This window comes from Thermobia domestica, chromosome 5 (genome assembly GCF_964235325.1).
Source record: "Thermobia domestica chromosome 5, izTheDome1.hap1.1, whole genome shotgun sequence".
NCBI classification, from domain to species: domain Eukaryota; kingdom Metazoa; phylum Arthropoda; class Insecta; order Zygentoma; family Lepismatidae; genus Thermobia; species Thermobia domestica.
The window spans coordinates 152,310,922-152,329,543 of NC_137458.1; the positions used below are offsets into that span (position 1 = coordinate 152,310,922).

Here is an 18,622-nt window from a genome sequence, read left to right on the forward strand (position 1 = left end):
TTTTCATAAAGAAATCACAAAGCTCATTTGCCATTCTTAAACCTTCACTAAGATTTTTCAAATTAAATGTCACGTTTCCAGAGCTTGTTGAAGCCTCTTCTTCAATGAGCTGTGAATTTAACATTTCCTCCAAGTCGGTTTCAGTCAAGTCTTCATCTTGCGATTCAAGCAATTCCTGAATGTCACTTGATTCTATCTGTTCGAACCCATCTCGTCCTACTCCATTCGCAGTTTCGGCTATGTTTGCAGTCAAAGTTTGAATTTGCACACATTCTTCGTTATTTTCCGCAGTCAGACAGTTTTTTCCAGCATGACTTCAATGTGTGTGGCTTCAGTTCTTCCAATGATTGTTTTATGTTTACGATGCATTTTGCTATGTCAAATTTCTTCCAGCATTCCATAACATTCATATCAGGATTACATTACATATTATCCAATACGATTTTGAAGGTTCGTCTAATGTAATAGAGCTTAAAGGCCTGGATTATTCTTTTGTCCATAGGTTGAAGCAAAGCCGTCGTGTTGGGAGGTAAAAATGTCACTTTTATATTTGGATGCATAGCTTCAAGTTCGCGAGGATGACCTGGTGCATTGTCCAAAACTAGAACTGCTTTAAAGTCTAAATTCTGTTTCTTTAAATAAGTTTCAACTTCAGAAAAAAACAATTCCGGAACCAGTAACAAAAAACAGCGCTTGTAACCCACGCTTTCTTATTAGCACGCCAAAACACTGGCAGGTTGTCCTTGTTTTGATTTTTTAAAGCCCGAGGATTTAACGATCATAAAGCATCAGTGGTTTAATGACACAATCTCCAGATGCATTAGAACATAGCAGCAGTGTAACTCTATCCTTTGCTGCCTTAAATCCAGGAGCAGACTTTTCGCTTTTAGAAATGAATATTTTGTTTGGCATTCTCTTCCAAAACAGTGCAGTTTCATCTGCATGAAATACTTGCTCAAGTTTGTATCCTCCATCAGCTACTAAGTTTACAAATTCTTCTGGATATCGTTCTGCTGCAGCAGTGTTTGCAGATGCAGCTTCTCCAACGATTTTAATGTTATGCAATGATTATCTCACCTTAAATTTATTGAACCAACCTTCCGATGCTTGAAATCCTCCATCTGTACATTCACCACTACAACTACCATCAGGTTCTTTAAAATGAGCGTAAAGACACTTTGCCTTCTCCCGGACCATTGGACACTCAGGGGCACCCTTTTTTGGTTGCTGTCTTCGATCCATAATGACAACGCCACTTCCATTTTTTCTATTGCTGGATCACAAACGATTTTCGCTGACAGTGAAGTTGAAGCTACAGACGACCTTATTTTATCTTCGTTTTTTTTTTTTTTTATCGATCGTACAGTTGATTCGTTGACATTGAATGAGCGTGATATAGATGCAAACGACTCTCCAAGGCGTAAACGATCAAGCATTTCTATTTTCACTTTAAGCGGTAACAGATTTTTTTCGTGTCGAAACTTGTTTCTCATTTTTTTTTTAGTTGACATTACTGTATAAATTAGGAAGACAGCGGTAGAGACGTGTTACTCGATCACAATTTTTGTAACGAGTGGAAAGACTAAACAATAAAATATTCAAAGCGGCTCTTACCAAAGGACGGAACGTCTAATAATGTGGCGGCATTTAAAAATATACTTTATTCATCGAGTAATAAGGTTGCTTTCATTCTGTTAGGTTTACATTCACAAAAACACCGATCGGGGCGAAAGCGGCTTATGTCAAAGTCCGAACCAATACAGCGGCGATATCATTTAACAACATACTTGTAAAAGTTGTAATAAGGTCTATTTTACATTTTATTAGTCCATTTGACGGCGTTTACAAAGGATATTGGGTTGGATATAGTGATGTGAGGTGGAAAATTTTCCGTTCTAAAAAAATATCAGTAATCAAGTAACAATTCCTCAGCAATCGTAAAATTGGTTGAATTCATGTATAGAAATGTTAAAAAGTGAAAGATCGTTTAAAGAATCTGAAAATCTTCATGGCTTAGACAATTTTCAGTACTATGTAGGAACAAATGAAACAATTTTTCATGAATCGAAATATTTTCTGTCTTGTATGGAAAAATTGAAGAACTTTTTATGAGTCGGAAAATTTTCATATTTTGAAGTAAAAAGTAAAACAACTTTTTGTGAATGGGAAAGTTTTATTGGTCTGTAGAAACAAGTGAAAGTAATTTTCATAGATCGGAAAACTTTTATCACGATGTAGAAACAAGTGGAAAAATTTGTTCATAAGCCGGAGAATTTTGGATATTATGTATAGTGACTTTAGGTGGAAAATTTTCCACTATATTTAACTGCACATAGAGCTACAAAATTGAATTTCTGTAGAGGAAAGTTAGTCAGCAACAAATTTTAATTTTCCAATTAGCTTTCGGGAACCGGAAAATTTTCTAATATTTCAAATTGGGAAGTACACAGTGTTTCTCTCTCTCTCTCTCTTCCTCTGTGAGCTCCTTCGTTGGTAAGCGGTTAGCATACGCGCCTTTGGCATATAAGACCTGATTTCAATTCCCAGCGGAAGCCTATGTAGTTCGGATTCCACGCTAATTAGTTGGGAATATCTTATATAGTCTTGCTGCCGAAAGGGACGTTAAAATCAACTCAATTCAACTCCTCTCTCTCTCTCTCTCTCTCTCTCTCTGTGTGTATGTGTGTGTGTGTGTGTATGCAAAGGGCAGAGAACATACACCGAGTTCGTAGAGTACAAATATCCCATTCTATTATTTAAAATTTCAATTTATTAAAAGTCATGAATATTTTCCGATTCATAAAAACATACTCCACTTATTCCTACATCGTTGTTTAGCCGTAAAAAATTTATTGGTAATTAATATTGTCTTAAAAAGTTTCAAGAAGTGAAAATTTAACTATTCCTCATTTCAAGAATGTTTGAAAAATTTCAATGTGTTCTTCCCTCAGAATCCACCTTTGATCTTACAATATTACATTTCGTCAGTTTAATACACATAAGACGGTTTTCTCATAGATTTACTACTTTTATAGATTTACATACTGCAACATTTATTAAAAAATGTAGATATAATATGAAGTGCCTACTGTAAATTTTTGACTACCCAAAATTCGAGTTTAAGTAACTCATGAAAGCAAATACTGACCATTTTCTGGAAATAAACATTTATTTATTCATATATTCATTCAGAAGAGAAACTGAAATATAACAAATAACGAAGCTGATTTGTGTAGTTGTTCTTCCAATAAAATAATAAAAGAAACATAAAAAGCTGCACTATTAGCTGCGTTCTAAAAGCAAAAAGTAATTTCATTTTAATTTACAAAATAAAAACATTTCTTATATATATATATATATATATATATATATATATATATATATATATATATACATACACACACACACACATACACACATATATATATATATATATATATATATATATATATATATATATATATATATATATATATATATATATATATATATATATATATATATATATATATATATATATATATATATATATACTTGTTCTATCGAATCGTCATTATTTCTAATACATTTTTATACACAATAATAGTAGTTTTACAATACAAATATCTGCTCTAAGATGTTGATTATACAAAATTCCAATATTGAAATTATGATTTACGAGTGATAAACACAATGAAATCATTTTTTCTTATTTTCTGTTACAAAAATAATCTTCATAAGGAACTTTTATGTAGTTATTTCATTACATAGGCAGGCCTACATGTGAAGAAATAGTGGAATTTTCTGTTTCTGAAATTGATAAATTCACAAAGGTTTCTTTTCAATTTCTTGTTACATTTTACATATTGGAATGGAATATTTGTTCTCTACAAACTCGATGTATGTTCCCTGCGCTTTACACACACGTACACACACACACACGTACACACACACACACACACACACACACAGATAAACACTGTATATTTTTACTTCCCAATTTGAAATAGAAAATTTTCTGGTTTCCGAAAGTAATTGGAAAATGATAATTTGTTGCTGTCTAACTTTCCTTTACAGGAATTGAATTTTATAGTTGAATGTGCAGTTAAGTATAGTGGAAAATTTTCCACCTAACATCACTATACATAATATCCTAAATTCTCCGGATTATGAAAAGTTTTTTCCACTTGTTTCTACATCGTGATGAAAATTTTCCGATTCATGAAAATTCTTTTCACTTGTTTCTACGGAGCAATAAAACTTTCCGATTCACAAAAAGTTGTTTTACTTTTTCTTTCAAAATATGAAAATTTTCCGACTCATAAAAAGTTCCTCAATTTTTCCATACAAGACAGAAAACATTTCGATTCATGAAAAATTGTTTCATTTGTTCCTACATAGTACAGAAAATTGTCTGATCCATAAAAAATTTCAGATTCTTTAAATGATCTTTCACTTTTTTAACATTTCTATACATGAATTCAATCAATTTTATGAATACTAAGGAATTGTTACTTGATCACTGATATTTGTTAAGAACGGAAAATTTTCCGGAAAAATATAGCGGAAAATTTTCGACCTCACATCACGGCTAAACAATGATGTAGGAATGAGTAGAGTATGATTTTGTAAAACGGAAAATTTTCCGTTTCAAAATTTTCCGGAAAATTTTCATCACTGTACAGAATAGACAATTTTTCGATTCATGGAAAATTTTTTCAGTTGTTCCTACATAGTACGGAAAATTGTCTGAGCCATGAAAATTTTCAGATTTCTTTAAACGATCTTTCACTTTTTAACATTTCTATACATGAATTCAATGAATTTTATGAATACTAAGGAAATTGTTACTTGATCACTATTTGTTAAGAACGGAAAATTTTCCGGAAAAATATAGAATAAAATTTTCGACCTCACATCACGGCGAAACAACGATGTAGGAATAAGTGGAGTATGTTTTTATAAATCGGAAAATTTTACGTTTCAAAATTTTTCGGAAAATTTTCATCACTGTACAAAATAGATAATTTTTCGATTCATGAAAAATTGTTTCACTTGTTCTTACATAGCACGGAAAATTGAGCCATGAAAATTTTCAGATTCTTTAAACGATCTTTCACTTTTTAACATTTCTATACATGAATTCAATCAATTTTATGAATACTGAGGAATTGTTACTTGATCACTGATATTTGTTAAGAACGGAAAATTTTCTGAAAAAATATAGAAGAAAATGTTCTACCTCACATCATGGCTAAACAACCATGTGGGAATAAGTGGATATGTTTTTTATGAATCGGAAAATTTTCATCACTGGTTTGACACCTATTGGAATCCTTTTAATTATAATGTATGTACGTACTGATTAGATCCGCGAATAAAGAAATCTTTAGCCGCGAATTTAAGAATTGGATCGCATTTTTTAATCTGCGAATAGTGAAAACGCAAATGAACGAAGCGCGAATAAGGAGCTTTTAGTGTAGCACATAATGAGTTGCGAGGTTGTATGCAGAATTTTCGAGGGTGGCACGAATGAGCTCTAGTGTTTCTTTGCGAATAGGTGAGCTATTTTACATGGTTTCTGTTTTAATTAATTATATTTACGTATATAAGTTCATGCTGTTTCGCAAGAAAAGAAAAGAAAATGAAACATTAAATTAGGCAAATACCTGTTTTAGCGTTTTTCTGTTGACTTTTGAAGCCGAATTTATAATCATTTTGCTAATGACAGCTGGCAACAGTGTTGAAAAGCCGAATGAAAATAAAACAAATGACAAGTGAAAGCGCGCCAGCGCGAAAGCGTAAATTTACAAATGGTGTATTTGTAATTTAAGTTCAAAGAATTCACAACTTCAATTAAAAGAAAGCTGAAGTTATGAGCATAATAAAGAGAAAAAAAATGAATCGCTAAGATATAATACATCTGTGTCTTCATCAGAGGTAGGAAAGCATCATATCTACATTCGATATTAAGGTTGGTGAAAGTTTAATGCTTTGTTTGTTGTCGCGGTTATGTACGGATGCATGACCATCCTAATTCGTTTAATGTTCTATCGGGAATCGAAGGTAGAACAGCGTGTGCCAAAGGTGCGCGCTAGCCACTTGAAGAGTGGAGAGGTGTTTTCAGTGTTTTAGATGGTCAGTATTTCGAGTGCAGATTTAGGGTATCTTTTATTTTGTCACCCTATCTTGTAAATATAAGATTGTGTTACTTCGCAAAATATAGATGAGCGAGCTACAGCAAGCGAAGGTGGTTAGAAACCCCACAGAACCCGTTGTTTTCTACCTTTATCACAAGTTCGACAAAAAACAAGATGTTCGTTTCCGTGGCCATGAAACGAGTTAGGGGAGACTGTAAATGATATCCCAGATGTATTGTACGGATCCACACCTGAATGCATTAAATAGATACTTTTTCAGTGAATCGTCTCTATATTAGACAATCATTTCTGGGGGTGAAACTTGTATTCTTCTTTGTAGATTCACTCTAGGAGGGGTTCAGTGGAACTATTTTTAAAAGATACTAACCAAGTCAGGGCAGGAACACAGCAGGGGACTCACCAGGTAGCGCGGAGATGCATCCGCAAGGAGCAGACGCGTTAGTGAAAGTGGGTGTACACTAACGAGAATGGCGCAGAACAGAGTGTATATCATAAGAGCACTTACTTTACGTCTTGGATTATGTATTTGTACGTTACTAACGACGTTATAGTTAATATACCGATATGTTCTCATTGCTTACACATTTCCGCTCAAAAACAACATAACAAATTACTGACGTAAATTTCACAAATATATGGATTCCTTAACTCGTGGACACTTCTGCAGTCTACACTGCATGAGTTAGCACACTAACTTCAGGTACACTCATGTCCAAAATTATTGTCGCATATCTATAACTGTCTTCTTGTAAGAATGTAATTTGATAATGATTTTGCAGGGCACTTTTAATACTGATACTGTGTATAATCGGGAAATGTATATTCGTGGTAAATTTCATAGGAAAAGAATCACTAATACGAAAATTAGTGTGAGTAAAATAAAATGTTGCAAAATGGACAAGAAAATGTTATTTTCGGCATTTATTGTTCTTATTTACTGCTCTTTTGACATGAAATTTGCCACATACATGTCTTTGCCATTATACACATACTAACATTATAAGAAATACCGAGCGAATTCGTTATCAAATTATATTCCTAGAACAACATATTTATAGATATGCGACAATAATTTTGGACATGAGTGTACGTACTTCACTTTACTCTGAAATCCCTGGTTCGACCCCAGCTTTTGCCGAGTGGGTTTTTTTGATGGACAACCACCGTGTGCGTGATTTTTCAGTTTTCTCTCACTTGATATTCCACCATTATCATCCCCCTGAGCCTCGACACACAATCGTTGGATATAAAACTAAAAAAACAAAAAGAGGCATATATTCCATTAACCATCGACAACTTTTCAACATGACAATAATAACTTATAATAGGTTAGATAAATTTTGTTTCGTTCATTTACCTAGTACATAGGTTTTGCGCGCCGGTGCTTATCGGAATTTAACACAAATTAAATAGTCTGAAGTGCCAAAATGCGGATAAACTTTCACTGCGTGCAGCTTTACAATGAATTATCAAATTCGAAAATATTTTCGTTCCCTTTTCTTGCTTCACATGGTTTCCTGAGACATTGTGCCCCTCTCTTGTTTTCGTGTGAACGCCCAAATTATTGTGTATAGATTGATAGTATAGTTTCAAATTGATGTGCCATAACAATTATTTATGCGGGAATCATGGACAAACCTATGCTAGCTGATCACTATAAGCAGAATTGTATCTATTCTGCGTCAAGGCAGGGCGTGGATACGAAGTAATGGTGAATATCGTAGAAACGATGATTGATGAAGAAAACACGCATCAACCTGTGCTAACTCACCACTACGAGCAGTAGCTTGATCATGCTGTTTGATAGTACTGTATTTACAAGTACAATAATGAATGTGTTTTTGTCGCAGTGTTTCAACGTGTATGATATATAGCATGATTCTTTGTGCTATACGAAGGATTTTTATGATGTAGGAATGATGAAAAAATATATGATTTTTTAAAATAATATTAGTTTACACATACAAATATGTAAGCAGTTACTAGCAGCATCGTAATAATTCACTGCGATTATTATTATTGTTATTTTCAAATAAACTCTGTATTCATAGCCACGCCAAGGGAAGTGTAATGTCCGCCTAAAGTTGACCTCACCGAAGAATAAAACGCAGCTTATAAAATACGATCAACCATTTAATGTACAAATTCAATTGAACAGTACTAAAATTATTTATTTTAGGCCTATATGATTTTATCACTTTAGATGTAAATGAATGTTTTTTTGACACTTTTTTCGATTTTTCAGTTGTTAGTGAGTTGTATCCATATGGTAACATTGTTTAAGGGAGATAAATCTCAATCACTCAACGTAAAATAAATTAGAGAAATATTTTACTAATAGAAGTTATTTGTTATAGTGTGATCGCAACATAAGTATTTTTATTTCCCAGTATCCATCTCTCTCTTTTTGCCCTACCTGGCAATTTAATAGGAAATATGTTGCAAAACTTCTTTGCTTATACTATACATATACATGTATAGTAGATGAAGAACTTCCTGGTGGAGGAAAAACAGTTTCTTTTTACATTATACCTGAAAATTTGTAAATCGTTACCTGGAAAGCCTGGAGAAGTCAGGGAATACGTGCTCTCCAGATAAAAAAAAGTGGGAACCTTTTCATCGTAACCTCACTGTTGATTTGCTGATCTTTCCAGCTTCGTAAAATAGCTCAAAGGTGTCCAAATTTATATTGTCCTTGTAATCACTATGATGGGTTTTTGTAAATTATATTCATATCTGTTTAATTGTTTTTATTAGCTCTTCTATTCCTTCTCTTTTCATCTTTTGTTGGTATACCATATAACAAATTTTTTGGACGAAGTGTCCGACAGTTATTACTTTTAAATTTATCCGTAGAGCATTGTTTATCACTTAAGATGGAATTAATCACAATAATACTTGGTGCGACTACATGCTTTGACAATGGATCCGCCAACCTGCTAACGCATGAACTTCTACAAAGGTTGTTTCCAATCTATTGTAACGAATTTGACTTGCGCCTGTAGCGCCGCAGAGAAATGGACGAAACGGACCGAATCGTAGCAGTGAGAGAGCTTCTACGGAAATGATGTGCAATGTGGTCACGTGCCTAGTATGTAAGGTAGATCTGCGAATAGCACCAGATAATAGAGCAATGTAAGAAGCATAGTTTCAGAACAGGGTGGAAAAACATCATGATTTTTTAAAGAATCATTTTTGTTGATTATTTGATTTGAATCAATTTTTTTGAATTAAATTAAATCTTTCTGCTCGTATAATACAAGTCGCGAACTGAAGAAAAAACATTAGGAATTAGTATTAAATGTTAATTATGCCATTTAAGTGAAAGTTCTGGGATTTAATTTTGAATTAATCCCCAATCGTTAACCTATTTGAATCCAAACATTGTTAAGCATTAAGGAAAAAAATACAGCAACGTTTATCAACATGACACTTTTCTTTCAATGAAAGTTACTGATTATTGGCAGGGGTATGTTTTAAAAAAAATCGAAACTAGCTAGCGGCACGAAAGTACATAAATTTCGCCTAAAATTAACTAACTAATTTTATGACCTATCGAACCCGGAGGTTTAATACCGCGTTCACAAAAGCTCTCCACTGACTTCTGTCCTTAGCAAGCTGGATCAAATTTCTACTTTTTATTCCTATTTCTGCGAGATGCATCTTAATATTGTCCTTCCATCTGCGCCTAGGTCTTACTAATAGTCGTTTTCCGATTGGTCTTCAGTTAAGACTTGCCCCCCTCGTTATGAGGTTTCCGCCATTCCCGTTCCTCTTGGGTCCGAATATTCGTCTCAGGATCTTGTTTTCAAATACTTTCAGTCTATGTTTTTCCCTCATAGTAACTAGTAAACGTCCATGTTTCGCAACCATACAGAACAACAGATATGATTATCGTTTTATATATTTTAAGCTTCAAATTCCTCGAGAGAATTCGCGACAAGAGATTTTGAATTGAATAATAACATGAATTCCCTGCTTTTAGTCGACATTTAATTTCTTCGTGAATATCGTTTTCGTCTGTTTCGAAGAGGGGATTGGACTCCTCTAAATACGCCCCTATTATCTGGGATCAAACAAACAGACGCGCACATAAAAGAATTTTCGTTTTAAATTTCCATGGTGATTTCCCTGTTGGAATAGTTAACGATTTGAAACCCCAATGTTACGAAGAGAAGAAAGCAGGATTCACCCATTACCCGTTCAAAACGGGATTTTCCCTAATCATCCTCTGCATGATACTCGTTTTCATACTGTGCTTACATACATTTGAGTCTAATTGTATTATGATTATTATCTTCCATAATCGAAATAGCAGAACAGAAACGGGATTTTACGTATTTTCACTTTAAATTAATTTATTTACGGAATTTGATTTAAATCAACGATTTTTATTTAAAAAATCAAGTGATTTAAATCAGACTGATATAAATCAATCCACCCTGTTTTGAGAATATACAAAAAAGGCATTAGTATGCAATCAAAAAATGTAAAGGTAGGCTAGGATTGCTTCTAGAGGGCAAGGATCAGGGAAGTCCACGGCCCGCTCCAACTCGTGCCATAAGATGATTCAAAAAGTGAAGGTTCTTGTCACTGATCGAAATCCATCAACACATAAATCTATTGTAGTGAAATGGAGACATCATTGAAAACGGTGAACACCAGTGGGGTTTAAATCTAAACAAGTTGCGTAAATCTCGAATTCGTAAGTTATTTCTTCGGCACATTGCTGAACGTAAGTCACAAGTTGTATGTACGCTACCGTGCTGGTGAAAGTATTAGTTTATGGTCACTTATCTGAGTGACTGCAACAAAATCCAATATATTACCACCCATAGAGAAAAACATTTGGAAGCATGTATCAGGAAACAGTAAAAGTTTCTCCAAGGGTTTCATGATCATTGCAGGATTCAGTTACAGTGGCAAGTTAACCACTCACCGCGTAGCTAAAAATGTCAAAGTCAGCTCCGCCTATTATCAGTTGACAGTCTTTACGTGCTGTTTCTACAGAAGTCCCAGTTCTCGATGGCAGGGATTCCCATAAGGTATGGGGTCGCGTTGGCTCAGTGGTAGAGCGTTCACCTCTGGTGCTTAGGGTCCCGGGTTCGATCCCAGCCCCCGCCAAGTGAACTTTGTGGTGGACGAACACCGTGTGCGTGGGTTTTCTCGGGGTTCTCCCTTTTCTTCCCACTTTCTTCATTCCACCATTTCATTCATTACTCATCATCACCGTCTCCGTTAGCCTAACCGGCATAACCGTGCGACGTAAAACTCAAAGATTTCATTTCATTTTTCCCATAAGGTATGTCTGCAACAGGATTGGCATCAAACTATACACCTGCTTCCACTTGCAAAATTTTGGCAAGTATGGAGTGCGCAACGGAGATCCATGTTGTCCTGTATAATGACATCTCTGTTAAGTCACCCGACGCTTCGCCAATGACTTACTGTGCCTTTAGGGCTCCTAAATGCAGACGACCTCGCACCGTGAATGTTCTTTGGAAAGCTTCTCAGTGGGATAGTACTAATTTCGACACGAATGTACTTTGCATCAACTTGCGCCAATAGAAACTCTACTGCGAAGTGATAGCCCGAACTCACGGCTATGACATAAAACATCACCGATGGTGATGTCGTGGTATTTCATAAGTTAAGCGACGTTTATTTTCGTTACCATAGACCGGAAGCAATTTCTGTATTCTTTCAAGTTTTTATAAATCAATGTTACCAGACACAAAACTTGCTTTATTTGTAATAGGAAGAAAATTAGAAGGCGTCGCAATAGTGAGTGTTCCGAAGTTGGTGTATTTACCTTATAGCGTATTCCAAATCTCAGTGAAATTTCTTCCTTACACGGTGTTTTGCGTACAAGAAAAACGTTGATGACGTAATAATTAAATGATTGTATGGGCAATCAATTTTCCAGTGTCCCTTAATGACTCCTGACAGAATTCCACTGCAGCTGTTTTCACACGGTGTACACTGGCACACTAGTGTGCCAGGATAAAGTTAAGAAATTACTAATGCAATGCACACTTTACAACAAAGTTTATTATTTATATCTTTCAAAACTGTAACTATAACTACGAATATATTTCGTTATTTAATAATCAGGCACTTGCAATTCGGGAGATAATGCTTCATTATGATCAAGAATATAAAGTAGCTTGCCATCAGCTATGAGAGAAAATAAAAGATAAATAAATAAATAAATAAAAGATAAAAAATATTTATGCGTGAACCGTAGAATAGTAAATTACACAGTTAATGTAACAAAATTTTTTTTTAGAAAATAAATAAATTGAAAAACGCTCCTCTTCTTTCTCGTAAGAAATCCCGACTGGGAATTAGTTTTTGAAAACCTAAAATCAACAGTTTGTAACAAACCATTATAACTATTCTAATAATATGAGAATGTAGAGAGGTATTTTGCTTGTTATAGGGAATAATTTCCCAAACAATATCTTATGGTCTTGCCAAACTGTAAATATTCTTCCATTAATGTTATTAGTATTATTAATTAATTAATTTGTTTATTTTATTTTCAGATGATTGATTTTGATGTGGGAGTTATTTTGCCTGCTGCTGGCTGCGGACAGCGATTTGGTTCTTCAGTACCGAAACAATACAAAGAGGTTCTGGTAAGTATTCTTATACTAGAAAATGCCCGCACGTGTTACTGCAGACAATATTTTGTGCTTTTTCGTCTCTACGTAAGTCGCACTAAATTTGAATGGCTCATATGAGCATCTTGTTGAACAACCTTCACCCCTTTTTCTGCCATTTAGGATAGACATCAGAAAAGCTTGAAACATGTATTTAGTTATATTAATGGAAAAAGAAAACAGACAATCTTAACTTGTTTCTTCCTTTCATTAATATATTGATAATACAACTCTTAGCTGTGTTCTGCACATAAACTAGATTTGTCTTAGCGCAACAGCTATGTTGTGATACAAGCCACGTGGTCTGATCGGAGTCGAAAAGTGGGAGAGTGTATGGGTGTTCTGGGTGCGGATTGGATAGCGTAGTGGGTAACGCATCGGCACGGTACACTGAAGATCCCAGGTTCGATTCTCGGTCCAGTCATGTACTTTTCACACGTGTTCAATTATTTTAAACGAAAAGATAAATATCAACTTCGGAACCTTAATGGATTACAAAATACGGACATTTATTATAATAATTTAAATACCTAACCTTTTTCTTACCACCTTTTTCCTTCGCTTCTAGATGAAATATCAAAAAATGCTGAAACATGTTTAATTATCTTAAATGAGAAGTCCAAATATGTAATTCACGTCTGTAACCATAAGGAATTTCTAGATATGAGTATCTTATTGTAATAATTTCTATCCTCATTTCATCCCCTTCCACGTCGAATTTTCAAAAACTCTTTTTGTAGTGGTCTTTACGTCATATATCCTAAGTATTGTCCAAATTTCTATCTTATGCAGTTTGGTCGAGGCATTGATCAATCCGTCAGTGAAGACTTATTTTATATACAGAGATTACAGCTCTTATATATAGAACTCCTGCAAGGAACTCTTACTAAGAGTTTTCGAAGAAAGAAGAGAGAGAGAGGGAGAAACTTGAAAATAAAATAAAATAGTTGAAGCGAAAAGAAACAAGCAGACAGGTGAACGAACGTGGTATTTCACAACATTGCGATTATGCCACTGAGGATCATTATCTCTAACACAGACAAGGTGCGGGAAGTAGAGTTCAGCTCAAAATTTCCTTCTATAGTGATTGTCGGGTAAGCCGAGAAGACAGGAATACCATATAAAATTTGATCTGAGCAAGATTGGATTGAGCTGGTACGGAAAAGAATATGCAAACAAGATTTTTTAAAATTTCACCCTTACCTTCACTTTCCCTGAAGACAGATATAGTGGATAATAATATTTCTATATTTCTTTAAAAAAGTTTTTTTTTTTTTTTTTTTTTTTTTAATCGTGTTTCTTACATAGCAACTCTGATTTGCTAAGTAAACATACGCGGAGTCGAAATAAATTGCATAACTTCGTAATTACAAAGAACAATGAACAACAATATTACAAAGTGGTTTGATCAAAGATGTTATAAATACGAGTTCGTTTTTATAATGTAGAAGACGGTAAGTTATTTAGGTGCACCTGAGAGGGGAAAGAAATATGTTCAAAATGCAGACTAGTCAGGATTACTGAAATACATCTTATAGACACAATGACGTTATCTTTCAAGTTATAAATTTTTGCTCAGGTTTGACAGATGATATACAGTGGCTCAATAAAGAAGTCGGACATTTACATACTTACACATTCCAAGGGAGAATAAACATTCCAAGAGTACGTTTCGGAGGAAAAAATATATTTTAATTACTGTATATTATATACTTATGGAAAATAGAAACAGCAATAACAAAACTCAAATTTCATGACTATAAAAGATACAAAAAAGTGAAAATATAGCTAAATTCCATGTCAAAAAAGAGCTCGGACACGTGGCAGCACTCTGTTTCTTTTGGAGCTTAAGGGGATGTATACCCACTTGCAAGTGTTTCAGAATCCCAATAACACATAGATATTTCTGTATGGATGTTTAACAAGATATTGTACTTACCGACTTAAAATTTTCTATGATATTTTCAACAGACTATAAGTTCACGGTTCCTATTTTTGATTTAATAGCACAGATCAATTTAGATCAATTATATTAATAATATATACTTCCGTTTACGCTTAGCAACGTAGAGAATATGGATAGATTTTTTTCCAGGAATTGAGAGCCGTCTGAACAGGGTTTGCCCAAGTGGGCCCGGCCCGAAAAAAACCGGTGGGTTTTTTCGAGTTGGACCCACCTGAAAAAACCCACTTTAAAACCCACCTGGGTTTTTGACCTATTTGTTAGTATATTATTGGTACAACTAAGGTGATCACATTGTAAGTGATTTTTATCAGATTTTAGACTTTCCTTGGGCGAATTAGAGGCTTTCACGTTAAGGTATACAACAACATTCAACATAAGACCTTTATAAAGTTCTGAATGCTCTAAATCAATTAAAAAAAAAAACTTACCTTAGCTTGAGATAGTTATAGAACAAATTAATGTATGAATTAGCTTATAGCCTATTTGAAGTAAAGTAAGCAATTTAATACTTTAGAAAATATTTTCCGTGAATAGTGTGCTCGTCGACTTCTTGACACCGAGGAACATTATCACTCATACGTTTGACGGGTTTAAGGTCATAGGTGCCGGTACTAATAGTGCATATGTAAATACATTAGTAAAACTATTAGTATTATTTTTTACCTTTGATGTAAAACAAGTATTCTTCAGTGAAATTTGGTTTTCCAACAATAACAGTTTCGTTCGGCCATTTGTTGCTACTCTTCAAATACGCATTCTGTAAAATCAACACCAGCAATAACGTAAAAATTCTTGTTAAATTTAAGAAGCTTAATGCTCGGGGTTTTGAAGACTATGTAATGCTTACTATTTCAAGTGATGAGTTCAAATTTCCGTACTAGTGGCAGTTTTGATGTACACGCCGTGAAAGAAGTGCTCGGGAAATTCCCGAATTAAACGCAGAAGGATCGGAAATGAATAATTCAACAATAAAATTATTTATTTTACGCTTATGCCTGCCATACGTCCCGTTTTTGGGCCCGAGTGTCCCACGTCCCCCGTACATTTAGTTGGGACAGGGAAATGTCCCGTATTTTAACTCCGTTCCATTTGTGCTATCAATATCAGCTTATTCGAAAAGCAGGGCTCATAGCGAGTCACTTTTTTTTTTAACTAAAAGTTACTTTTTTTCGTTGGTCACTAAAAGTTACTTTTTTTAGATTTGTCACTAAAAGTTACTTTTTTGGGAGGTAAAGTGACTTTTTCATGTGATTTATGTTTTGCATTGGCAGTTTTCTAAGAAAAATATTATAAAAACAAATGGAAAAAGCCAGAAACTTGTTACTCATTACTCCTCTGAAAGCTTCAGTACTTGCTGCCACATGTAATACTGTCAGCTTTATTATCACTTCAGCTTATTCTTTCTAAAGCACAGTGGATGGTTGGTGGATGCTTAATCTCTCAAGGTGGGGTTGAGAACCCTTCTGTGTCTATTCTTTCTTCTATCATAATAGTCTTTAGTTTTTTTCTCGTAATAGTTAACGCTCCGCTCAACGTTGTGTGTATGTGTATTTGCGTGGTTCATCATGTTCGTCTTGTGTTATTAGGGTGCCTATCGGTTACGAAAGTCACGAAAAAGTCACGAAATTTAGCTTTTAGGTCACGATTTTTTTTTATCTGTACAAATGTAAGTACAGATTGGAAAATTTTGTTCTATGAAACGTCAAAATTTACCACTAAAATTGTCTATGGTCGGCTTTAGACGCTACCAAATCGCATGCAAACCACACTTCTATCGCATGGATGAAAATTCGGCCTAATTCGCACCCACATTCACTCTTGAGAGTGTTGCGAAATTTTATGATTTGGTAAAGAAAAAGTCACGAAATTTCATTATGCTTCTTCTATGTTCTTAAGAGTAGGTATGAATTTGAATATTTCACGGCTTTCAGAACTCTGCTAAGTTAAAGATAATGTCTGGGATGAAGAAACTCGGAAGTAGCCCAGAACTGGTTCCACTTACTCAGAAGCCTCTTACATCTGCTAAGTCTGCTTACCGTAACTAGAAAGCATACTTAGAAAACCTAAGAAAGGAAGTAAAGAAGACAAGATGAAACAAAACAACAAATAAAGAGGGAGGTGATGAGAAATTGACAGATAAAAAAAGGGGCATGATGAGATTTTGGTCACTTTTTCGTGTGCTTTTGGACACTTTTCAACTATTTACAAGAGACCAGACCACTATGAGTCCTGGAAAAGTGAAAAACAAAAAATTCTGACATTGGCTGGGAATCCTGTAGTTAGTGAATGAACAGTACGCTGTTGCATGTAACAGTTTCGAGAAAGTTATTACATCACCCTGTTCGACTTGATAGCGAGCGAAATTTGCAAAGCTACTTTTCTACATTTACAAACACAGGGAAGATGACTAACCTTTTCTTCAGCAACACATTAGATAAGTTAGCAAGAATTATAATCTTTTTCAGAGGCTAGGGGCATAGAATTGTGCTTTGGTCCAGGTCTTAGAAAAATGTAAATCTGGTGCTGACAATTACACGAGGGAGAAAAATCGGCTTTTCATCAGATTAAACTGACGAACGTAATTTTGGCAAATACAGCCTGTAAATAAATATTGCTAAACGCGCGAAGAATATTGAAGGTAGATTGTACCACTGATTTAAATAATTTGCATATTGTTTTCCTGTAAAGCATTTTTATAGCACATCTTAAGTTTTTAGGCATCTTAAGTCTGTACAATTAATTGCAGGGTACGAACAGAGAAAAGCAGCAGCTGCTTAGTGAACTTTCGCCTATTATATTCTTGAAAAAGTAAATAAGCAAATAAAATGAAATGTTTTAGTTTTAGTCTCACGGTTGTGTCTGCTATACTCAAGGTGACATTGATGATGAGAAATGAATGAAATGACGGAATAAAGAAAGTAGGAGGAAACGTGAGAATCCCGAGAAAACCCACGCACAAGGTGTTTGTCCACCACAAAGCTCACTTGGCGCGATCTGGGATCGAACTAGGAACCCCATGAGGTGAACGTTCTACCACTGAGCCACCGCGGCCTATTATACTTTTGTTCATAACCAGACTACAGTTCATTGCATTGTGTTGGAAAGTTGAGGGAAGGGGGAGGGGGATCTGAGGTGTCCCGTATTCTCATGGAGAAAATATGGCAGGCTTATTTACGCTGGAAGATCTTAATTTCATATAAGACATTTTAAAACGTAACGTTTATTTATTTCATACAACATGAATTGCATCTTTGTTTTAAATTAATAGACCCCTTTTGGTATTCATATTTGGCGAACGTCAGTCAGGCTTCTGGATGACTTAATCGACATTTGTTCGTTTGTCTGCCGAGCTCCTTCATGGCTATGCGGTTAGTGTACGCGTCTTCGGCGTGAGACTCGGGTTTGCTTCCCGGAGGAAGCTCATGTGGTTCGGATTCCACGTTAATCAGTAGGTCCCGTCTCATATAGCCTCGCTACTGAAAGGGACGTTAAACACAAAATCAACTCAACTCGTTTCTTTGCCTCTACCACACACACTACAGGGTACAACTTTCGGCCTTTTAAGTTTACCATTCACTAGTTACTGTCCGTCCGTCTTTGCCTGAAATACCTTTGAACATTTTATTTCTCCTTATAAAATTTTCAGAGTACAAGCACGAGACACTCTAAATTACCTGTATAGATTTTGGCGGCATACCAACGTAAATATCAAAATGGCGGTCATTTTTTCAAAACAGCGAGTATCCACGCTACGAAGCGCAATTTTCAGTCTTTTAAGTTGAAATTTCGACGGTGGAAGCACGAGATATGCTAAATTTGCTGTATAGATTTTCTCGGTGATCGAATGTAAA

The 18,622-nt window shown here is 34.8% G+C and overlaps 1 protein-coding gene across 4 annotated transcripts in view; it reads left to right on the top strand.

Moving 5' to 3' along the window:
- Window positions 1–5,742: 5,742 nt before the first annotated feature.
- Window positions 5,743–18,622, top strand: part of LOC145686187 (D-ribitol-5-phosphate cytidylyltransferase-like) — a 75,681-nt gene continuing 62,801 nt past the window's right edge. The window contains exons 1-2 of one of the 4 annotated variants that reach the window (XM_081759217.1): window positions 5,743–5,953; window positions 12,689–12,781. In XM_081759217.1, coding sequence (XP_081615343.1) covers window positions 12,689–12,781 — 93 coding nt within the window. In that variant the 5' untranslated portion in view covers window positions 5,743–5,953. Of the gene's footprint in view, window positions 5,954–5,984; window positions 6,118–12,688; window positions 12,782–18,622 lie in introns of those variants that run through there. The other 3 variants (XM_081759216.1, XM_081759218.1, XM_081759215.1) reach the window with 3 other exon arrangements.